Consider the following 25305-nt stretch of genomic DNA (forward strand, 5'->3'; position numbering starts at 1 on the left):
TAACTAACAGTAATTGCTTTTACTTCTTGATGAAGGATATCCTTAAGTGACATGGCTTTTGTTTTGTTTTTTTAACTGCCCCGCTGGGCAGTGAAGAGCACAGGAGCTGTAGGACAGGTCGGTGCCGTGGCCATGACTGGTGCGAAGGAGCCTGCAGTTCCACCCACCTTGGCCATGCAAATGTCAGCACAGTGAAAATGCAGATCGCATCTTAGCATTGTTGTGAAAATAGTTTTGAGCTCTGGACCCCCTGAAAGGGTGTTAGAGACTCCCAGGCATCTACCAACCGCCGTTTGAAAATCTGCAAATTAACAATTTTAAGGAATCAGTGTTATTTAAACTGCTTAGAAGAATCTGGGTTTTCGTACGCTATTTGCTTATAGTTTAAATGTTTATGGGCTCATCTTATTTAGTCCTTAGACCAGATTTCCAAAACTTCCATATGGTGGGTACCTCAGTTTAATTTGCTGTAAAAACGGAAAGCAATAAAACAGACTTCAAACTTTAAGTCATGCTCTCTCCGGATGCAGCTTAGCTTCTTTTATTTCCCTCCTTTCCTATATCCTCTGTCTGTTAGTGTAGATCGGTGAAGTTTTACTCCTTACTTCATTCATGGTGCTCATTATCTGGAAGCTACCATGGAGCCAGCGTATTTAAGGTGTATGAGCGGCGAGGCCAGTAAGTCTTCGTCTCTAATGAACGGAGATGGGCTGGTCACCACCAGAAGCAAGGATCTGGTAGTATTCAGTTGAATACTTCAGTTGGCTCCCATTAGTTTTCTAGGATACATTAACAGAGAGAAAGTCACCAACCGGCCTTAGCTCCCATAATGATGCACATTTAAAGCCCCTCCCCCCATGTTGTGGAGTTGTTTCCCTGTGTCCCACTGAGACCATGACTGTGGCGAATTAACCCTCACCCTGGCCCTCTGGGAGTCCTGAGGGCTGGTTCAGGTCGACAGACAGAGAATGAAGCAGAAATCCTGCTCGAAGTGGTGGTTGGCTTTCATTGTAAACCATCTTACTTTTTCTTCTCAAATACTTGAAGTACCCTATAAAATAACTCATGACATTTAGGTATTTCCTTCCCTGCATTTTACACATGATCTTTTCCTACTGAGTTAAAGAATATTGGTATGCACTTTTGAAAGGTTGACCTAGTCTTTTTTAATCTCAGAAAAATTCTTTCTAGCTATCCCAACTGTTACTAACTTTATATTCAAAGCAAGTTGCTTATTGCATTTCCTTTTTGGGTATATATGGTAAAGAAAGTGAGAATGAAATATTAGTTAATTATGAAATTATTATATTATAACTGTGTGGCAGTCCATTGTATATAATTATTGTTTTAAATTGCTAAATATTTAAAATATTTGTTGACCATGATAGAATATAGATTAAGGTAGATATCTAAAGACAAGAAGATTTGGAAAATCTGTGGATTATTCTTACTATCTGAAGGAAAAAGACAGCATTGAAATTGAGGCATTTCTTACCATTTGTTGACTTAACAAAGTATGACGAGCTTTCACACATGCTACTGAATGAATGAGATTTCACCCTTCAAACCAAATAAAACTGCATTTGCAGAAAGAAAACTGATCAGATGGTTTCTTTGTCTTCATGGAGTTGTCGCTAAAACAGAAAAGCAGAGTGAGCTAGAAGTGGGACATGGGCAGAACCACACATTTTATAAAGTCCGTATCCCCAAGTCAGGGAACTAATCATTTAGACAGACTTCACCCCTCCATGCTCCTGCACAATTAAGTAAAAATAACCTGATTGAGAAGAAGAATGTTCTGAATTCCTATGTTCTGAATTCTGGCCCATTGGTTTCCAGGCCTTACACACCTCTGTAGATGAGCCTGATTTAATATGTGTGCAGCTTCCTTGTACTTATCCCTCTGGCTATCTTTTATTTTATCATGGTCTACATTTGGAAGCATTATCAGACAGCTCTGGCAGGAGCAGATTCATTTTGGTAATTTTCTCCTTGCTGTAGTATTGCTTCCTTCAGCCCTGGGGTAAGGATAGGGAGGGAAGCTGTTTGCTCTGTGTGTGATCTGGGCTTATTCCTGAGTGATGGTCAGGACTCCCGCTCTGTGACCTCAGCTTTATATCCTTTCCCACACACTGACTGGGTTGGACCAGCCCAATGCAATCTCTACCATCTCCACAAGCTTCTATGGCTTCTAGCGCTCTTCCAGAACTCCCCCCGCACCCGTGACTGTACTTTTGATATGGGTGGTACACTGTTTGGAACCCCAGTGCTTTCAAGAGCTTCCTAGAGGGAGCTGAGAGTCAGTTCTGGAGCCTATCCCAGTTGAGGGGTTCCTTAGGTGAGACAAGTGGCTTTGAACTTAGTTTAAAGATCCAGCTATGAGATGATGTATCTTTTTCTTTTTTATAATGTATGAGTTTGCTGACTGGAGTGCTTGCATTCTGACTGAAGTCTTCTTTCAGGGAAAGTTCCAGCCCCTAGAGCAAGTTGTGGTGGATGACATGTTTCCAAATTGCATCTTGTTGCTGAAACTTCCTGATCTTGAGAAGTTACTTCGACATGTGACAGAGGAAAAAGGTAGAGTATGTGGCCTTTTAAATCAGGCTTATGGCTGCTGGAAAGGCTGGGCACCTGCCCCACTGAATGGAAGGCTTGTTCTATGCCAGTCGGAAGGGAAGCTGTCATTCAGACTTGCTTCCACTCATCAGTGCTAGTCCTCTATTGCATTGGACTATTCAGTCTTAGAAATTCTAACCAGTGGAATACAGTGGCCTATCTCCCACAAGGCCAGGGATCATGAGGCTTGGGCTTTGGTCTCAGCTCTTCTTTGAACTAAGTATGTGACTTCAGTTAAGTTCCTCGACTGCTTTCTACCTCAGATTTCTCATTGTAAAATTACATAAAGCCTATACCTTCATTGAATCAAGAAGTGTTTATTGAGTGTCTACTAAGAAGCATATGTTGAGCACTAGAGTTAAACTAATTATAAATAAGACATTATCCTTTCCCTCAGTAAGCTTTGAGTCTATAGGGGACAAATGCAAATAGGGCAATGACAGCGGAAAGTAACGGAAGTGAACTCCTGGTTCTCTGGGGATGCACAGGACAGGTTTATAACCTCGCAGGTAGGGAGTGCAGGTAGTTGGCTATGGTGTTGCTCTCCCGGGTGAAATGACCTCTAAGTGGAGCCCTGAAGGATAAGTCAGAGTAGCAGCATAACAGAGGCAAGGATATATGGGAAAGTTCATCATATATAGGAAGCTCTAAGGAGTTCAGGTTAGCCAGAGTATAGGATGCCAGGGATGCATTTAGGTTGGTAAGGAAGGAAAGGGGTGGGAATGCAGGGCAAGGGTTCAGATGATGAAGGGCCTGATGTGTGTCTGACTTTGTCTAATGGTAGTGGAGTGTCAGCAGAGTTTGAGCAGGGAAGAGCTATAATGTGAAAAACCTATTGGAGAATCTAAGGCCGGGTCCACGGAGGCTGCTGCAGTGGTCTAGGCAGGAATGACGGTAGCCTGAGCTTAGCACCTGGAACTAGCAGAAAGTAGCCCCGAGAGGTAGAACCAGCCTCATTCGGGGTTGGGTGGTAGTCAAGAAGGAGGAGGAGTCAAGGATGACTGTTGAGTTGTGCCCTGACCCGCAGTGGCGGTGGCCTCCTGGAGACACAGGTGGGAAGAGCAGGCTGGGGGTACTGAAGAGAGGAGTAGTAGATACTATTCATTTGACTTCTGAGAGAAGGAAGTGAGGCAGTGTATGTAAGTATGTCTTGTTAAGTTAGAAACACTATACAAACTTAGCATCTGTGTCTCCAAAAAGTCATCCAGGTAGTTTCAGGGTTAATATGGACATGGAGTATGGGAACCAAAACAACGGGCTGATGAGCTGTGGTTGTTCATGGTCAGTTTGGCAACCGTGACAGTTCTGAGCCCAAGAAAGTGGTGGTTCCAAGAAGTGTAAGCTTACAGTGGGAAAGGGGAGAACCTCACTGACTGCATTTTACATTTTAGGTTCAACTAAATTCACCCTTGGCCAGGCTTAGAGCTTCATTTTGGATATGGAATGTGGCACCAAGGTTTTATCAAAACAGTCCCATTAAAGACATTCCCTGATGCTGAGCTTGGAGGAGATAACAGTCTTTTTGTGGGTGAACAAATGAAGTAGCTCATAGCCATTTTTGAAAGCTTAAATAATGAGGAATAAGTACAAGTCATTTTAATTTTGCCAAGCTAATGTAAATTGAAAATGCAATGAATTCATTATCCCAAATGCTTACATGAGCTGTACAAAGAACAGTTGTCTTAAACCCAAACCCAGAAACCCAGATTGAGAAATGGTGTTAATGCACCGGCATTTGTTAGCTTAGCCTAACAAACCTAACAAACCAGCCTGCGGTTCAAAGCAAGAACTTCCCTCCCTCTCATTCCTTCCTTCTTTCACACGGAACCCCTGACCATTGATTAAATCATTATCTGAACTCCTGTCCTAATCTCTGTCACTCCTCAACATGGCTTAACAGTTGGAAGTTCTGCTGAAATAGAAAGTGCATGGCCTGCGCTTATCTTGTTTGACCAGCTCTAAATAAACTTCAAAATACTATGAATTTCCCTTTGGATCTTCATGGGAAAAGATGTCTATCTCAGTATGCTGTCCTTGTATACAGAACTGACATAAAGAAAATATTTCACATATTTGTGCTCTGGGTTAAGGGATAAGGCAAGTAATGTGAGATTGTTTATGTGCATTTTAATAAAGAGGTCTTTTTGAGGGTGAAGCACACTTAAGAGATAGAAGAGATCCTACAATTTCTTTTTTTTTCTTGTTTTTAAAATTTTTGGTTTTGTTTTTAAACCTTCCATTATTGTAAGATTTACAGAGTGTCATTTATTAGGGGAAGAATTTAATTATGAAGAAACTGTCAAGACTTTTAGAGAAAATTGCATACATCTTTTACTATATGAAATTTAATCTGAATTATCACTTTATGTTTTGCCTTACTATCATTAAAAAAGAAAGAAAGAAAAATTTAAGGCTAAGAGTGTTTAGAAACCTGGAATGTATATAGGCTGATAACATATCTGCTTTGAAAATGAAAGTACATGGGCCAGTAAAACAATTATTTTAGTTAAGAAAATTAAAGATACAAAAAATTCAGATAAAAAACTGCAAATATTATTTGTACTCGACCCAATAATCAACAAAGGTTTATATTTCATTATATTTGCTTCATATCTTTTTTGGGAAAGAACTTCTTTAAGAACAGTCTGGTAATCTGATCTCAGGATCTGATGGCATGCAAGGAAAATTAAAAGTATATTTGCCGTATAGTTTTGAAGAAATCAGATTTTCAGCATCCTTGGTCTGTAAGATGAAGAGTTTGAAGGGTTGAGAGTATCCCCCATACATTATAATTAGTACTTTGCAAAATTGTTCTAGATCATAAAATAAAGCTTTTATTTTCTCACCTTTATAGTGTTGAGATTATTGAATGACCGGGATGTGAACATTATTTAAATATTGCAGCTAATAGTCTCTGGTATCTACCATAAAGAGATGCTTCTGGAATTAAATGATGTAATACAAGTAAATCAATGCCCAAAGAGTACTGGATATATAGTAAATGCTCAGTAAATGTTAGTACTATTAAGGCTTCTGAATTAGAAATTATTAATTCTTTGTTGATGTGTAAGTACTGGGCACACCCGTACGCATCTGTTTGATGGTCCATTGCTAAATATATATTGAAGTGGTTTAAGTAGAATGGGGATAATCAGGTAATAATAAAAATATCTACTATCTAATGAGAAATTATGTATCACCTGTATTTTACATACGTTATTGTATCCTTACAGTAATTCCCTCTCGTTATTGTTACAACCTGCATTTTTACGAATGAGGAGACCTAGGCTCAAAGAGGTGAAGTTACTGGACTAGCATCACAGAAGTAGAAGTGGGGAACCAGAACTGGAACCCTTGTCTGACAACCACTCTTTCCTCTCCTTCTTGCAACTGTGTAACACTTCCAGAAGACTTGGGTAGAATTGTTAGGTGGTATCTCATGCAAAGATAGAAACTTATTTTTAAAAAAAATCTTGTATATCCCATCTTCATAATTTCCCTTTGTGAGGCAAAAAGAGAGAGTCAGGAAAGAAGACAGAGAACTACGATAACGTAAGGAAAAGACAAGTTTCTCATCCCAGCAGTGAGCTTTCTGTTCTCAGGAACCCATTCCCCTCTTTTAGCGATTGCCTTGGGTCCCAGCTGCCTATTCAAATTTAGCTTACTGTCCATTTATGAGTTACTGTTTGGTTCCGCTCCGTATTTTATTGCTAGGATTTTCAAATTAAACAAAGAGGACTGCTAAGGAGTGGTCAGGTGGTATCCATGAGAGGGAGCAAAGATAAAGGAGAGAGCTGATTGTCTTTAACGTCCATTCTCTCCATAGGCACTCTGCAGATAGAGCAAACCCTGAAATACTCAGATTCCCCAGCCAGCTGGTTTGATATTAAACTCCAGATGCTGTCTCAAAAGTCTGTGGCATTAAAGATCTGGTTAAGCCTGCTAGGTTTATGAGAACCTCCCCCTACCCACCTCATCCCTGCTGAGTAAACCCAGCCACGATTGTTTGTATCCCAATGACGATGACCGTGACCTTAGTTAGCACTGCCTGCTTTATTAGTGAAGGAAATGATGTGTCTGTGTTTGCTAGCTCTGGGGCTCAGTACGTTTCTTGCCAAAGAAGCTCACGTTCAGTGGAGGGATGACAGGGGAAAGGCCTAATAAAGGGTTATGAACTTCGTCTTGAGTGTAACACTGTTTCATACTGCAAGCCAAAGCTGCACTAGGCTGTCCGATGTGATTAACAGGAAGAGCCAGGGAAACTTACCTGATTAAAATACCCCAAGTACAGTTGCCAAGTTTCTATCCCCAGGAGGCAGGAAAAAAAAGAGACCATATGAGTTTCTGTTATGGAAAACATTGAGAAAGTAGATGTGAAAATGTGCTCTAGGCAGTTTGTTCAATAATACATCAGGGAAATTCAGGATTGTGAGCCGATTTCCCAATTGCTGAACATGTTATTTAATTGTGGACTCACTTTTATTCCATCTTTATTTTGTAAACCCAATCTTTCCAGATGTTTGAGACCAGTTTTATAGGCACCAGACACATTAAGGAAAGAAACCTTTCCAGCATATGTACATATTATCTAACTCACCAATTCTTGCAAATATTAAATTTAAGACACGAACAAACATGTTATGGTATTTTTCATAATTTTGGGTAATCTGTGGCCTTCATGAATATTTTGAACCCCCTTACTTATCAAAATTTGTAAATTTCAAAATTAAGCAGTAGCTCATGCACTCGGTCCTTTTGTAGCATTCTGGGATATCCGAGTTTGATATTTCTTAGTGATCATCTTGTCCAGGGACTGTTCAATTAGAAATAAATTGATAGTTAAAAATTTCCTAGGAAAAAACCTCCAGGCCCAATTAGCATCACTGATGAATTCTGCCATACTTTAAGAAAGAAATAATACTCAAATAATGATACTTACTCAAATCCTTTCAGAAATTAGATGAGGAAGGAATATTTCCCAACTAATTTTATGAAGCCAGGATTATCCCAATACCAAAGTCAAAATTATTTTAAAAAGAAAACCAGGCCAATATCCCTTATGATCATAGACTAAAAAATTCCTAATAAAATATTAGCAAATCAAATATATAAAAAGGATAACATATTATAACCAAGTGGGATTTATCTCAGGAATGCAAAGTTGGTTGAACATTAGAAAATCAATCTGCATAATTCACCATATTTACACATGACGAAAGAAAAACTGTATGACGATCCCAATAGATGCAGAAAAATCATTTGACAAAATTCAGTCATAACATAAATTCTCAGCAAATTAGAATAGAAGGGAGCTTCCTTAGTCTGGAAAAGGGTGTCTATGACAAACCTAAGCTAACATCATACTTCACTGTAAAAGACTGAACAGTTTTCCCCTATGATTGGGTATAAGGTAAGCATGTCTGCTTTGACCACTTCTATTCACCATTGTAGTGGGAGTCCTAACAGTTTCAATAAAACAAGAAAAAGATAAATGGTATACAGATTGGAAAGTAAATAGTGAAACTATCTCTATTCATAAACAATATGGACATGTATGTAGAAAGCCCAAATGAGTCTACAAAAAAATAATTACTATAACTAATAAACAGGATAAAAAGTCAATTTATAAAAAATGAATTATATTTCTGTATACTAGCAGTGAACAATCGGACAATGGAATAAAAACATATTCAGAATATCATCAAAGATCATGAAGTCCTAGAAATAAATATAACACAGTATGTGCAAGACCAGTACACTGGATTTTACAAAACATTGCTGAGAAATTAAAGAATTAAATAAATAGATGTACCATGTTCATGAATTTGAAGATTCAATATTGTTAAGATGTCCATTCTCTCCAAACTGATCTATAGATTTAATGTAATGTCTGTCAGACTTTTTTGGAGGGAGTGGGGGGAAGAAAATGATGAGCTGATTCTAGAATTAATATGAATTTGCGAAAGACCTGCAATAACCAGAACAATTTTGGAAAAGAAGAACAAAGTTGGAGAACTTAAGCAATCCGCTTTCAAGACTTACTCTAGAGCTATAGTAATCAAGAAAGTGTGGCATTGGTATGAGGATAAATATATAGATAAGGGAACAGAATAGAGAATCCAGAAGTGGACCCACACTTATATAGTCAATTGAATTTTTTCCATAGTGTCAAGATAATTCAGTGGGAGAAAAGATAGTCTTTTCAACAAATGATCTGGAAAAATTGGATATTCATATGAAAAACAATGTTAACCCTCACCTCACAGTCATACAGAAAAAAAATTAACTCAAAATGGATCACTAATTTACATGCAGAAATGGAAACTACTAAACTTCTAAAAGAAAACATAAGAGAAAACTTTTGTGACCTTGGGGATAGGCAAGGATTTCTTAGGACATAAAATCCACTAGCCATAAAAAAAAATTATAAATGTAACCATAAATTACATTTCATCAAAATTAGTATCTTCTGTTTTTTGAAAGACACCATTAAGAAAAAAGAAAAGATAAACCACGGTTGGAAGAAAATGTTTACATGGTCTATCTGATAAAAGATATGTATCTCAAATATATAAAGAGTTTTCTTAACACAGTAATAAGATGATATACATACAACCCAGTAAAAAAAAAATCGGCACAAAGTTTGAACAGACACTTAGCAAAAGAAGATTTATAAATAGCCCATAGGCACATGAAAACAGGTTCAATATCATTAGTCACCAGGGAAATGTAAATTAAAACCACAAGGAAATATCATTAGTATTCACTAGAGTGGCTTGAAATAAAAAGGAAAAACAATAAGTTGAGGAATTACCGGAACTCACCTACCTGGCTGGTGGAAGCATAAAATAGTATAACCACTTGACAGTTTCTTATGACTCGGTAATTCTACTCCTAGGGATTTACCCAAGACTTATGAAAACACATCTCCATGCAAAGACTTGTGCAAGAATGTTCAGAGCAGCCTTTTTGTTTAGGGTGATAGTTACATGACCGTATGTATACATTTGTTCAAACTCCTCAAATTGTACACTTAAAATGGGTATATTAACCATATGAACATTATTCCTAAATAAAGGTGATTTAAAAAAAAAAAATGGAAGTAGTTACTGATCCATGAGAAGCTAAGCCTCCTCATTTCTGACATGGCATTTGTTTGTTTGTTCATTTTGTTTTGTTTTTTCCTCCCCCACGGCCCCCACCAGGTAACGCTGGAATCCAGTGATAGAATGTGCGAAGCAAGGCAGGAGGAAGTGATGGCTTTGAGATCGGAGCCTGGTTGACCGGGAGGATGGTTTGGGAGGAAGATGAACAGTCTGTCTTTAGGCGCAGAGCCTCAGCTCAGGGCTTTGGGCTTCCTGGTTGGGGTTATTTGGTCTTCTTGAAACAAAATGAACTCACCCCCAGAGAAAGGTACACCTGGCCTCAGAGCAGGATGAAGCAGAGCCCAAAAAGAATCAGAGGAAAAGTCACTAGAGACCTAAAAGAACCAAGAGGAAAAGTTTTTGTAGAATCATGGAGGAGAAGTTTTTCCCACAAAGAACAGGGTCAAAAGTACTGAGAAGGGTGAAGACCTAATTGATCTTGATAAAATGAACATCAGATCCGCAGCTCTGAAGTTAGCCTAGTAGGAGTCTGGTACCCTGCTTAATGGCTCAGTGACTTTGGACAATGTAGTTCACTTCACTCTAACCCAGTCGTTTAAGGTGGGGACAAACAGTGGTTTTCACCTGAGATTCATTCTGAACATCAGTGAGAGATGTATATAAAGAACGTACCCAGGCTTGAAGATACATTAGTTTCTGATGCTATTATCATTAGCAAGTTGTCATTTAATCTTTTTTTTAAGTAATATTAAGTATTTGTTATGTGTCAGGTGCTGTGCTTTCGGCTTTGTGTGGATGATCGCGTGTAACAGGTGACACCGTGCACTGGGTGTGTCGGAGCCCCGGCAGTATGCATGGCTCAGAGCCTGTGGTCTCCACGTCTTCTGACAGCATTTGCAAGAGGATTAAGGAAGGGTCTGCAAGGGGCTCAGGGAGTGTGAGAGAGGAAGGAAACTGTGGCAGGTTGTAGAACGTTCTTTCAAGAAGTGTGGACATAAGAGGCAAGAGAGAAGTGAGTAAGAGTCTAGGTTGGTAATGTATGGGGATTAACATAACAATAAAAAAAATTAAAAAAAAAAAAAAAGAGTCTAGGTTGGATTTCTTAGGAGAGACCTCTACGCTGAGCTTCTTTGAAGATTTATCTCAGGCAATGAATGGAGCTTCTTTAGAAGTTTTAACCCACACAGCGGAGTACATTTATTGAGTGATTGCTGTGTGCTCTTAGAATTCCCCTTATTTTTGTACATGGGTGGGACACTGTCTCCAGGGAAGTTGAGTCTAGTCTCACCTGCCTTGGTTCCACAGCAGGCTGTTTGCCCAGGTTTGCCCAGGTTTGCCCCTGGCTCCCGCATAGCAGACGTCGGTCGCCCCTTGGAGTTCTCAAACTCTGACAATGCCATTTGCAACAGTCTCTCCTTCATTATTCCAGTGACACATCCTGAGGAGATGGGTGCAGAAGCCCAGTCCGCACTCCATCATGCCTCCTATTGCCCACAGTTTTGACAACTGCAGTCCGGAACGGGGACGACACATGCAGGCGCTAAGGCCAGCCCTTCTCCCATATAAACCATTTCGTGGAACGCAAGCGATGTAACAGACTGCAGAAAACGATCCCTGAATAAGCATTTCCATTTCCCGCAACGATTATGGAGGAAAGAGAAAATGTCATTCTACCCGGGTAGCAAAGTCACATGGGGGGAGTTTGCATCTGGCCCTAAGATTTCCAGGGATCTCAAAGATCACTCCTGCATGAGGCAGGAGGCTGGGAGCCGCAAGCCTCTGCCTCTGCCGATTGCATAGAAAGCAAAAAACTCCATGAATGAAGTGTTACCAAGGAAATAACGCCTCGTGTCACAGTATGTAAAGCTAGGTGGACTGTGAGGGGAGGAAGTATAACTTAGAAGAGGTGAAAGTTTTATCCCCATTAAGGGCCAGGTCAAGCCTGTCGTAAATCCAAATTCCCCTGAAATATAGTTACGGTTATACTGGTAATGCGTTCAAAGATAGGCATATCTTTTCTTCTTTCTCGCTAATCCCACCAGGACAGTACCAAGTAGTTAACAAGGTTTTTTCCCTCAATGCCTGCAGTGCACTTCATACGCATCTGTTTAGTTTCAGTTTCCTTTCTTGGGATTTCCATTCTTATTTTAGAAAAGAAGTCTCTCATTGAAAACACTGAGCTAAGCTTCAGATTATTTCAAAAAAATAAAGGTTGCTTGGCATGTTAATTTGCTGAGTTTTAAAAATTACAGATTTTCTACAGATTTGTTTGTGTACTTTCTTCCAGTTTTATTAAGAAGTAATTAATACACATCATTGTCTAAGTTTAAGGTGTATGGCATGATGGTTTGACTCACAGGTATTATGAAATGATCACCACAATAAGTTTAGTTAACATCTGTCATCTCATATAGATGTAATAAAAGGAAAAGAAAAAAAATTTCTCCTTGGGATGATAACTTAGTAAAATTTGATGATTTCCTTAAATTCCCATTCATTTAATTTTTGGATGAAACCTGAGGCACCCAAGTTCTGTTTGGGGATTTTTTTTTTTAACCTCTCAAGTATGCTCTCAGGCTTATAAGTTGAGATTTTCAAGAATACAAACTGTTATGAAACATTAATTGTTGTTGATATTTTATATGTATATATACATATCTTATGAATTTATTTTTTGTTTAATACACTCTTCTGTTTTTTTCTCTTTAATCCAGAAATAGACAAAAAGAAATATTACAAGTACAGCAAGGAGAAGACAATAAAGTGGCTGGAAAAAAAGGTATAGTACATCTCCAATACCTTACGGCAGAAAAAGTTTTAATGCTCCTTTTAAAAATTGTTTAGAGAAGGTGCTAAGTCTGAATCCAAAGGCCATCTTGTATATCCAGCTAAAGGAGAAAAACTGTGTAAAGATATCCAAATATGGAAAGAAATCTCTTACTTTTCATCCTCCCTAACTCATGTATCTCTGGAGTTAGCCTGATATTTTCCTTTGACCTGCATCCCCATTGCCCGTGATCCTCACCACTGGACAAAAGAAGTTCTCACTACTTGGTGATGTAGATTTGAGTCTTCCACGCCAGGTAATATGAGGTGGGATGCACATTGGCTGCTGTCAGTCCTGCTGTTGTCTCAGAGGTTGACGTTGGTCACACAGCAAGGCAGGGGGCTGAGGCAGACAGGATTCAGGCTGAGAGGAAGTGTGTCTCACTCTCAGCTTCTGGTTGCCTGAGGGATCTTAGTGATCCTAAAATCCTAGAATAATATAAGGTCTAGAGCAGTGTTTTCCAAATTGATTTAGTGGGTCAAAACCAGTATTTCTCTTGGAATGGAATGGAATGGAATGGGATTGGGATGGGATGGGATGGGATGGGATATATTAAAATATAGCAGAGAGTAAGGACAAGTATTAAGTATGATTCTTTGAAACATATATTTATATATGTGTTTAAGTATTGGGTTGCTATATATTTCTTACTGTGGGTATAGTAGAAACAAACAAACAAACCACTTTGAAAGCCACTGGTCTAAGATTGTGTACTTACACACTGATTAAGAATCTCACCAGACTGGGTCTATTGATAACAAAGTTTTTCAAGGTCAGTGGATACCAGTATAGTACTGTTTCCTAAGATTCTCCTCTATCTTGTATGTAAAAACATGCTTGTCATATCATGTTACGGGGCACACAGGGAACCTAGAAACATGGAAAGGAACCTTGCAGAGTTAGGCCCCTACTATACAAAATAGTGGAAGGATTTTAAAAGTGTCCCTGTGGTTCACCCTTCATTTGCCTTAGTAGTAGGTGAAGAATCAGGGTAAGTGCTGAGAAGGATCTTGGCATTTAGTTTTTTTGTTTTTTTTTTTAAGATTTTATTTATTTATTTGAGACAGAGAGAATGAGAGAGCACATGAGATGGGGGAGGGTCAGAGGGAGAAGCAGGCTCCCTGCCGAGCAGGGAGCCCGATGCGGGACTCGATCCAGGGACTCCAGGATCATGACCGGAGCCGAAGGCAGTCGCTTAACCAACTGAGCCACCCGGGCGCCCCCATTTAGTTTTTGTCCTTAGCAAATGGTAATGTCACGAATAGCAAAGTGACGTTTATATTTATTGATTGTGTCTCTTTTCTTAAATTCCTAGGAAGTGGGAAATTTTTTTATTAACATATAATGTATTATTTGTTTCAGTGGTACAGGTCTGTGATTCATCAGTCATACACAATTTACAGCGCTCACCATAGTATACCCTCCCTAATGTCCATCACCCAGCCACCCTATCCCTCCCACCCCCCATCCACTCCAGCAACCCTCAGTTTGTTTCCTGAGATTAAGTCTCTTATGGTTTGTCTCCCTCTCTGGTTTCATCTTGTTTCATTTTTCCCTCCCTTCTCTATGATCTTCTGCCTTGTTTCTCAAATTCCTTATATCAGTGAGATCATATGATAATTGTCTTTCTCTGACTGACTTATTTTGCTTAGCATAATACCCTCTAGTTCTATCCACGTCATTGCAAATGGCAAGATTTCATTTTTTTGATGGCTGCATAATATTTCATTGTATATATATAGACCACATCTTTATCCATTCATCTATTGATGGACATCTAGGCTCTTTCCATAGTTTGGCTACTGTGGACATTGCTGTTGTAAACATTAGGGTGCATGTGCCCCTTCGGATGACTACATTTGTATCTTTGGGGTAAATACCCAGTAGTGCAATTGCTGGGTCATAGGGTAGCTCTATTTTCAACTTTTTGAGGAACCTCCATACTGTTTTCCAGAGTGGCTGCACCAGCTTGCATTCCCACCAACAGTGTAGGAGGGTTCCCCTTTCTCCGCATCCTCGCCAACATCTGTCATTTCCTGACTTGTTAATTTTAGCCATTCTGACTGGTAGGAGGTGGTATCTCATTGAGGTTTTAGTGATGTTGAGCACTTTTCATGTGTCTGTTGGCCATTTGGATGTCTTCTTTGCAGAAATGTCTGTTCATGTCTTCTGCCCATTTCTTGATTGGATTATTTGTTCTTTGGGTGTTGAGTTTGGTAAGTTCTTTATAGATTTTGGATACTAGCCCTTTATCTGATATGTCATTTGCAAATCTCTTCTCCCATTAAGTCGGTTGTCTTTTGGTTTTGTTGACTGTTTTCCTTTGCTGTGCAAAAGTTTTTATCTTTATTATTTCTCTTCTCCTACTGGGTTTAGGCTTTCTTTGCTGTTCTTTCTCCAGCTCCTTTAGGTGTAGGGTTAGGTTGTGTATTTGAGAGCTTTCTTGTTTCTTGAGAAAGGCTTGTATTGCTATATACTTTCCTCTTAGAACTGTCTTTGCTGCATCCCAAAGATTTTGAACAATTGTGTTTTCATTTTCATTTGTTTCCATGAATTTTTTTAATTCTTCAATTTCCTGGTTCACCCATTCATTCTTTAGTAGGATGCTCTTTAACCTCCATGTGTTTGAGTTCTTTCCAACTTTCCTCTTGTGACTGAGTTCTAGTTTCAAAGCATTGTGGTCTGAAAATACGCAGGGAATGATCCCAGTCTTTTGGTACCAGTTGAGAACTGATTTGTGACCCAGGATGTGATCTATTCTGGAGAATGTTCCATGGGCACTAGAGAGGAATGTGTATTCTGTTGCTTTGCGTTGGAATGTTCTGAATATATCTGTGAAGTCCATCTGGTCTAGTGTGTCTTTTAAAGCCTTTATTTCCTTGTTGATCTTTTGCTTGGATGATCTGTCCATTTCAGTGAGGGGGGTGTTAAAGTCCCCCACTATTATTGTACTGTTGTCAATGTGTTTCTTTGCTTTTGTTATTGATTGGCTTATATAATTGGCTGCTCCCATGTTAGGGGCATAGATATTTACAACTGTTAGATCTTCTTGTTGGATAGACCAATTTAAGTATGATGTAGTGTCCTTTCTCATCTCTTATTATAGTCTTTGGTTTAAAATCTAATTTGTCTGATATAAGGATTGCCACTCCAGCTTTCTTTTGGTGTCCATTAGCATGGTAAATGATTTTCCACCCCCTCACTTTCAATCTGGAGGTGTCTTTGGGTCTAAAATGAGTCTCTTGAAGACGGCATATCAATGGGTCTTGTTTTTTTTATCCAAACTGATACCCTGTGTCTTTTGATTGGGGCATTTAGCCCATTTACATTCAGGGTAACTATTGAAAGATATGAATTTAGTGCCATTGTATTGCCTGTAAAGTGACTGTTACTGTATATTGTCTGTGTTCCTTTCTGGTCTATGTTCCTTTTAGGCTCTCTCTTTGCTTAGAGGACCCCTTTCAATATTTCTTGTAGGGCTGGTTTGGTGTTCGCAAATTCTTTTACTTTTGTTTGTCCTGGAAGCTTTTTATCTCTCCTATTTTCAGTGACAGCCTAGCTGGATATAGTATTCTTGGCTGCCTATTTTTCTCATTTAGTGTCCTGAATATATCATGCCAATCCTTTCTGACCGGCCAGGTCTCTGTGGATAGGTCTGTTGCCAATCTAATGTTTCTACCATTGTAGGTTACAGACCTCTTGTCCTGAGCTGCTTTCAGGATTTTCTCTTTATCTCTGAGAGTTGTGAGTTTTACTATTAGATGTCAGGGTGTTGACCTATTTTTATTGATTTTGAGGGGGGTTCTCTGTGCCTCCTGGATTTTGATGCCTGTTTCCTTCCCCAAATGAGGGAAGTTCTCCACTATAATTTGCTCCAATATACCTTCTGCCCCTCTCTCTCTTTCTTCTTCTTCTGGGATCCCAATTATTCTAATATTGTTTCATCTTATGGTATCACTTATCTCTCGAATTCTGCCCTCGTGATCCAATAGTTGTTTATCTCTCTTTTTCTCAACTTCTTTATTGTCCATCATTTGGTCTTCTATCTCACTGATTCTCTCTTCTGCCTCATTTATCCTATCAGAGCCTCCATTTTTGATTGCACCTCATTAATAGCCTTTTTGATTTCAACTTGGTTAGATTTTAGTTCTTTTATTTCTCCAGAAAGGGATTCTCTAGTATCTTCTAGTATCTTTTTTCAAGCCCAGCTAGTATCTTTATAACCATTATTCTGAATTCTAGTTCTGACATCTTACTAATGTCCATACTGACTAGGTCCCTGGCAGTTGGTACTGCCTCTTGTTCTTTTTCTTTGAGGTGAGTTTTTCCATTTTGTCATTTTGTCCAGAGAAGAATAGATGAATGAGAGAACAAAATGCTCAAAGAGTAACAACGACCCCAGAAAAATATACACTAAACAAATCAGAAGAGACCTGCAACCGGGGGGAAAAGAAAGGAAGAAAAAAATAATATGATCAGGCTGGTGGATAGAGCCACACACTAGATTTTGGGTGTATTTTGGTCTGTTAGAAGAAACTGCCTCCCAAAATCTTAAAGAAAGAAAAACTTACATATATACAAAAATAAGGATAAATATGATGAAGGGATGGAATATGACTGTGAAGATGAAAATTATAAAATATTTTATAAAAGGAATTGATAAGAAATTGTTTGAAAAAAGAAAGAAGAAAAATTTAAAAAGGAGAGAATGTGATCAGGCAGGAGACTAGAACAAAGCCATACACTAGATTTGGGGTATATTTTGGTCTGTTAGAAGAAACTGTATCCCAAAATTTTAAAGAGAGAACAACTTATATATATACAAAAAATAAGGTTAACTACAATGAAGGGATAGAATATGACTCTAAAAATGAGAAATAAAAAAGATTTTTAAAAAAGGGATTGGGCGCCTGGGTGGCTCAGTTGTTAAGCATCTGCCTTCAGCTCAGGTCATGATCCCAGGGTCCTGGGATCGAGCCCCACATCGGGCTCCCTGCTCCGCGGGAAGCCTGCTTCTCCCTCTCCCACTCCCCCTGCTTGTGTTCCCTCTCTCGCTGTATCTCTCTCTGTCAAATAAATAAAATCTTTAAAAAAAATAAAAATAAAAATAAAAATAAAAAAGGGATTGATACGATGTTGGTTGAAAAAGGGAAAAAGAAAAATTCAAAAAAATAGAAAAAGAAAAAAATAAAGAAAATTTAAAAAATTGAAAGACTAAAGCATCTTGGGAAAAAAGCCATGAATTCTATGTGCTGTATTCCCCTAGTGCTGGAGTTCTGCCGTTCTCATTGATCAGTAAACTTGGTCTTGGCTGGCTGTTCTTGCTGATCTTCTGGGGGAGGGTCCTGTTGCCATGGTTCCCAAATGTCTTTGCCGGAGGCGGAATTGCCCCGCCCTTGCCCCATCCGGGCTAAGTAATCTGCTCGGGTTTGCTCTCGGGAGCTTTTGTTCCCTGCAAGCTTTCCGTTCAGCTTTGGAGGACGAGAGTGAAAATGGCGGCCTCCCAATCTCTGCCCCGGAGGAGACGAGTACTCGGGGCCCCACTCCTCAGTGCGCCCCCAGAGAAAAGCAGTCAGTCACTCCCTTCTCCCCGGTCTCCGGCGGCACTCCCTGCTCACCCGGCCTGTGACCGAGCGTTTCTATCTCTGGCACCCGACCCCGTGTGGAGTCTCCAAACCCAGCAGATCCCTGCGGTGCGCTCCCGTGCCACTCCTCCTGGGGGAGGAAGGGGAGTCTTCCCGGATCTGCCGCTTGTTGGGTCCCTGCTGGAGGAGCAGTGGCCCAACTGTGCCACGGATCACGGTTTATGGCAACCCCGAGCTGAGAGCCCGGGCCTTGGCCCCGTCTCTGCAACCGGCTTCCCTGCTCCGATATCTGGGAGCTCTACTGCACTCAGGCACCCCCGGTCTTTCTGTGACCCCGAGGGTCCTGAGACCACACTGTCCCAGTGAGGGTTCCACCCGCCGCTTAGCCACTGGTGCGACGTCCCTCAGTGGAGCCGACTTCTAAAAGTTCTGATTTTGTGCTCCGCTGCTCTATCACTTGCCAGAAGCAGCGTCGGAGGCCCCCTCCCCCGCTGTCTATCCTCCCGAATATCACCTCGGATTCACTTCTCCACACGTCCTACCTTCCAGAAAGTGGTTGCTTTTCTGTTCAGAGAGTTGCTGCTATTCTTTTCTTCAATCACCTGTTGAGTTCGTAGGTGTTCAGAATGGTTTGATCCTTATCCAGCTGAATTCCTGGGACCAGACGAAATCCAGGTCTCCTACTCCTCCACCATCTTGCTCCTCCAGCATCTAGGAAGTAGGAAATTTCTGATTTATTCTGTTTAGAAAAATGATTGCATATAAACTTTGTGCCAGGTTCTGTTCTAAGGGCTTTACATGAACTCATTTAATCCTCACAGCTGTACTATGCATTAGGTACTACTCATGTCCCCATTAGATAGAGGCACAGAGAGGTTAAGTAAGTAGTCCATGGTCACAGAGCATACCCAAGCAGCCCAACTCCAGAGCCAGTGCTCTCATATTGTGTAGACCTTAAGAAGTCCATGTCATGACATCATCCCAAAATGCTGTGGCCATCTCTCATCATCTGATACCTGGTGAAGACATTTCTAGATCCTCAGATGCTTCTTCCTGCATCTTAAATGGTTTGAGAAGCATCTGGAAGGTGGTGGATTTCTAACATTAGTTGGAAATACCTTGATGTTCCCTTTTTGGTTACTTCACAGGTTCATCAGACTGTATCAGCCTTAAAAACCAATAACGTAAATGTCGGTGCCCGGGTACAGGCAACTGCATTTTTCTCTGGTGACCAGGTTTCCAGTGACAAGGAAGGTGAGTAAATCATTTTGTCAGAAATCATTTTTGCCTGGAGTAAGTTGCTGATGTATAAATGCCTGTCTTACCATTTTAAAATCTTTTTTTTTTTTTAAGGTTTTATTTATTACTTGAGAGAGAGGAGAGAGAGCGAGTGCACGAGTATGGGGGTGGGGGGGAGGGGGAGAGAGAGAGGGACAAGCAGACTCCCTGCTGAGCGGGGAGCCCACATGGGGCTCAATCCCAGGACCCTGAGGTCAAGACCTGAGCTGCAGGCAGACACTTAACCCAATGAGCCACCCAGGCGTCCCCGATTTTACAGTCTTAGTGTCTCAGAAGCTTCTCATTCTTGCCCATGTGTTCTCTTGGATCTTGTGGCACATGTGCATTTTATTTCAGAACCCAGTAAGATTTCTACCATAGATCATTTCTGTCACTAATTGATACTTAGATCATGCCTTTGACACATATTTATTTTGCACTAATGGTCATAACCAGCCTAACAACTCTGGCTATCATTTATGGAGGGTGTGTTGTCTGTCGAGCCCTTTGCTTGAGTTGCCTGTGGACACACAGTATCTCCGCTGACCCTCCCTATAACTCTTATTTGACAGTGAGAGTCTGGAGGCTGCGCCCAAAGTTCCACAGTGAGTGAATGGTGAAGCTGAGCTACTAACTGATGCAGCTTGCCTGACTCTGAAGCCCACACTCTTACTTTTTTTGTCCTACTGTTTGTGTGGCCCTGGGTTTCCAATGGGCTGCACCTGTCTGCATCTTATTCTCAAGAAGTGTATGTCCTACTATCGGTCTTAATATTTTGATTTTAGATGAAAATTGATTCCCTTGGCAATTTTTTTTCTTTTAGGTTATTATGGTACATTCTTTTGTTTTTTTCCAGTGTAGTGTCCTCTTATTTTTGTATGTATAGTTGAATAAAAACAGCTATATAATGCAATTAACATTCCCAAATGGTGGGACAGAAACTTTTCTGACTTTAAGCTCCAATTCAGTGTTCCCCTGTTGTGGGCATACAACTCCAAAGCATCTGAGTTTCGTCATTAAAACAAATAAAACTAGGACCAGGAGTCTGTTTGTGATTGAAGGTAATTCAGGCAGTCTTTGATTTGCAGAAATCTACCTTAAAACACCTTGCACATGTAGATGGTAGAGGACTCCTGCCATTCTGGAAATAGTGGACAGCTTTGGCCACACTGAGTTTACCAGCTCTCATGGTTTTTGACTGGCTTTAACAAAAGAGAAGGAGTGGATGGATGGACCATAGATTTTTTTTTTTTTTTTTAAAGAAGGTGAAAGGATGTTAGAGATTATTTAGACAGATCTCATTTTAAAAGTGAAGAACTGTGGTCTCAGAGAGTAGATGAGTTATCCAAGGTCACCCATCCTAGCTAGGCCACGTCTTCCGCTCTGAATCCAGTGTTTGTACCAGTCTCTAAATATAAGGGTCTGGACACAGCTATATTGCCATGTAGGGCCTAGCGATAAAGTAAGCTTTCCTTTTTTTTAGATCTTTAGTTCAGGAAGCTACCAGAAGAGGCAAACGAATAATGTGTTGGCTTTCTTAGTTCCCTTTGTCTATTCATGACTTATCGGATAATTACTAACCTAGAACCAAGAACACATTTTAAGAAGGGCCCGGTGATAACTTTCAGTTCTATGTTGGTAGTGTAAATCTCTCACTGAAGACTTTGAGATTATGTGCTCCAGGAAGCAGTCACTTTAATGCTTAGGCAAATTATTATCTTAGTTTGGAGGCAGAAGGGAAAGAAAAAAAGAAGCAAATGAATATCCCAGCAACAAACCTGAGATCGTGCTTTTGGTAGTTTATATCCCCGTATGATTATCCCATATGTTAAGTTTGATTATCCTCTAGTATTCTACATAAAATACTGAATTAAAAAACAGGGCTTTAAAACAGATTTTGACTTATATAACTGCATCTCATTGATACTGCGGCTTCATTTTAGTACTGAGTGTCCACATGCTTTAGAATTAATGATTATACCTTCTACCAAGCTTAGTTTTTTACATTTTTGAAGGCATTTTTATTAGTTTGAGAATATATATAATGTTCAGGACTCTTATAAAGCAAGTACTTGACAGAGACATATCATATATTATGCCTCTTAAATGAATATATTCATTACTATTCATTAATTATATTTATTCTATATGGAAACACCTAGAAAAGATTAGTCTTTAAAAGGCATGAATATGTCATGTTGTTACAGCTAATTTTGAGCTTTATTTGTATTCAAAGGCCTCAACTAAGAAAAAGACCCTGAATTTTTGTTTTAACTATCATTTGGTGGGCATCTGCTGTATTCTGTCATCTCATATCTTTGATATCACCCTCTGTTATATCTCATCCATGAAATCGCTCACTGCTCTAACCAGAGATATTAGCATCCCCATTTTACAAATGAGGAAATGGAGGCTAAGAGCTTAAGTGAGTCTCTAAGGCCGGATAAGGCCGGAATTTTAACTCTGGTCAGTTTGACTGTAAAACTACCATAGCTGTTACTAATTTTTTTTCCTTATACTCTCCATTCTATTTCTTTCAGAGGATTATATCCGTTATGCACATGGTCTGATATCTGATTATATCCCTAAAGAATTAAGTGATGACCTATCAAAATATTTAAAGTAAGTATCATTCATCTTTAGTCACAATTAGAAAGTACCTTGGTGCTTCTTGGTTTCCCAGCAATAGGTTCCTTAATGACTTTATCACATCACTGTTTCTGATAAATTATTCTTGAGTTACCTCCTAGACTGTGGTTTGAAGGTGATTTTTAATAGACACTGATTTATTGGAACAAATTGATTTGGTGGATACTGATTGCAGAAACTGATGAGTATTAGGACTGGAATTATGGGTTGGTATGATTTTAGAGTGTTAACATTATACTATTTTATCTCCAGTTAGACTTCACTAATGTGAAGATCATTTTAAGAGAAATAAAGATTAGAAGAAACAAGAGACGGAATGTAGAATATTTTTTTAAAGATTTTTTTTTTTTTAATTTGAGAGAGAGAGAGAGAGCAAGAGTGGGGGATGGGGGAGGTGGAGGGAAGGGATAGAAGGAGAGGGAGAAGCAGACTCCCCGCTGAGCAAGGATCCCAATGAGGGACTCGATCCCAGGACCCTGGGATCATGACCAGAGCCAAAGGCAGACACTTAAATGACTGAGCCACCCAGGCACCCCTAGAATATTTTTGAAAGTTACATTTAAAGGTTTTGTACCATTTTCACTGTCATTAGATGTTTGCCAAGTACCTTTATTATGCCCAGCACTTGGAACTCAAAGGATGAAACACAATCTGTGTCTGAGGGTAGAAAATGGGTTTAAGAATGATTTGCTCTGTGTTATTATATCCTTCATAAAGATATTTAATATAATATAAAGACTTTACCTTAGGCTGAAAAGAATGTGTTTCTTTTCTAGATTTTAGCAACTATTCTTAAGATTTTATGGGTGTGATAATAGCTTTTCCAGATTCTTATAATAGCTTTCTCCTCTGATACATGAAGATAAAGTGACTTCTTAAGAGATATATAGTTGCTGTTTTTAGCAAATTGCATAGGTCTTACTTTAAAAAACAATTAGTGGAAACTGGTGGAAATTGATAACCCTATCTTTCTGTTTAATATTTCCCTGGGTTTCTCAGTGCCTGTTTGTCTCATTCGAGACCTATGTCTTTGTACTCCCGTTATTTTTTAGAATCTTTTTTCCTCAGAAGTGATTAGCTTTTGGTTAAAGGTTCCCGGAGGAAGATATGTCATTTAAACTTCTCTTTAATTGAAGAAAAGTCAAGTTTGTCTGACTTTTTGTCAACAGTTAAAATAATTTGCACTTTTAAATATATGCTGGATTCCACTCTATGTTAACTAAATTGTATTTAAATTAAAAAAAATATATGCTGGATTCGTCATTTACGAAGGAAAAAATACTACAATGCCAAAATGTAAATTTATAGAGGCTAAAGAAAAGCAGTTCCATAACAACAAATAAGTTCTAATTTACTTTTTAGTTCAGACAATTCCAATGTGAAGAAAATGTAGATTTCTTCATTTAGAGAAATGTCATTCTTTATACTGAGGTGATAGTCCAGGAGGACACATGGAGGAGAAGCTAGTCCATGAAAGTAGCACTTGCTAAGTTCTCAGTTGGCCCAGTCTCTCTGTTTGCTTGTCTATGAAAAACCATAACTATGATTCTTATTTTTTATTCCATAGGCTTCCGAAACCTTCAGCGTCATTGCCAAACCCTCCATCAAAGGTAAGGAGCTGTTACTAAGATATCTTTGGGGGGCTTGGAAAAATAGTACATTTTTACCACATAGGTTTAGTGTGTACTAGTCCATTTTAAAGCATACTAAATCCTCCTTGGGTGGAGTGATGTTATGTGGATTAAAGATTGTAATGAGCTCTCCATCGGTAATTTTTATTTTTGTAGATTTTACCTGAATGATAAAAACTGCGCTGTGAAAACCAGATAAGAGTTGGTTGTAGCCAGACACCTACCTAAAAGTCTCATAGATATATAATTAAAATTCAGCCTTCTTAAGTTAGCCAGGTCCTGCAATTAACTTTATTAATCATCAGGAATACTCAACGTATAACTAAAACTCATTTGGCCAGATCTAATTGTTACCGGCGCAGAGGTGAACAGAGCATGATTTTTGCAACACAAAGAATCCCTTTGAGCAAGGATAGCCAAACTTTTTTTTTTCTGTGCTTGGAATGATCAACGCAACTTGTGTATTGCAAAAACCCCTTCCTCTTCCAGATGTTCTCACACTGCCACCCACAGCTCCTCGGCTTCGTGGGCTGCAGCTTGTTTTTGTCTCCCAGATACGGAGAGTAGAGAAGCCAGCCATAAACCACACCTGATGGCAAATCGCAGCATCCCTCAGTCCAGGCCTGATCTCAGACAAGTGAGCGCTGCTCAGAGGCAGGGAAATAAACCAGCTCGTCAGTGAGGTCATTCTCTTGCCAACAGAATAATGGATGCCTTGGGAATGGAAAGTGGATGTTAAAGAACTTTCCTCTTTCCCTGCCTTCAAGGTGTTCATGTATCATGTCCTGTTTGGAGGTGGTGGTGGTTCCAGAAGCACTCATTACTTTGACTTACGAGAAGGACAGAAAATTTCAAGTGCATCAACCTTAGCTGTGGGCCATTTTCAGCAGGCTGTCAAAGGAGGGCCATCCTTTTTCCTTAGGAGGAATAGCGCTGGGCAGAGGTCAGTTGCTATAAGACCCAAGGTCATTCTAGGTCAGACCCATACTTCTTCCAGTCTAGTAGTTCATCTCTGACAGTAGCTCTAGGGGATAGAGGCATGATTGCCTTGCTGGAACTAAGACGATGGGCATATGTGTTCCTCTCTTACTTTTCTGCTTCCAAAAACGAAGCATCTTTCTTTCTTCCAAATATCTGTCTTCCTTAGGAACTTAGAGATCATTCATGAATGAAGGTTTTGGCCTTTGATACCATCCGGGGTAATGCATTTCCTACGTTAACTTTTAACCCGGTTTTCTGTTTGCCTATGCTAATTTCCAAACTTTAAATCGTTTGTGATGTCATCGTGTATGATTTAGATCAGGGGTCGGCAGGCTTATCCTGTAAAGGCCAGCTCGTGACTGTTTGAGTCCTCACAAGGCAGATGGTCTCTGTCACAACTCCTCAGCTCTGCTGTGGTAGCTCAGAGACCGCCACAGACGATTCATAAACGGATGCGGGCGGCTGTGTTCCAGCAAAACTTCATTTATAAAAACAGGCGGCCGGCGGGGCTGGGCCCATGGGCAGTTTGCCAAGCCCTGATTTGGATCTCACAATCCTGTTTCTCCTAAATCTCAGCCTCATCTCCTGGACTGTTTAGTTGCTGTTCGAGGTCTCCTGGTCTATTATATCTT

General features: G+C 39.7%; 1 protein-coding gene across 5 annotated transcripts in view; it reads left to right on the forward strand.

Moving 5' to 3' along the window:
- The window catches only part of RNASEH2B (ribonuclease H2 subunit B), a 70739-nt gene that overhangs the window by 30731 nt on the left and 14703 nt on the right, over window positions 1-25305 (forward strand). For all 5 annotated transcript variants that reach the window (XM_036080907.2, XM_036080906.2, XM_036080908.2 and 2 more), the window contains 5 exons: window positions 2463-2577; window positions 12437-12501; window positions 19283-19388; window positions 21953-22034; window positions 23629-23671. In XM_036080907.2, the coding sequence (XP_035936800.1) occupies window positions 2463-2577; window positions 12437-12501; window positions 19283-19388; window positions 21953-22034; window positions 23629-23671 (411 nt within the window). The remainder of the gene's footprint in view (window positions 1-2462; window positions 2578-12436; window positions 12502-19282; window positions 19389-21952; window positions 22035-23628; window positions 23672-25305) is intronic.

The sequence above is a fragment of the Halichoerus grypus genome, chromosome 4 (assembly GCF_964656455.1).
Source record: "Halichoerus grypus chromosome 4, mHalGry1.hap1.1, whole genome shotgun sequence".
In the NCBI taxonomy this organism is placed as follows: Eukaryota; Metazoa; Chordata; class Mammalia; order Carnivora; family Phocidae; genus Halichoerus; species Halichoerus grypus.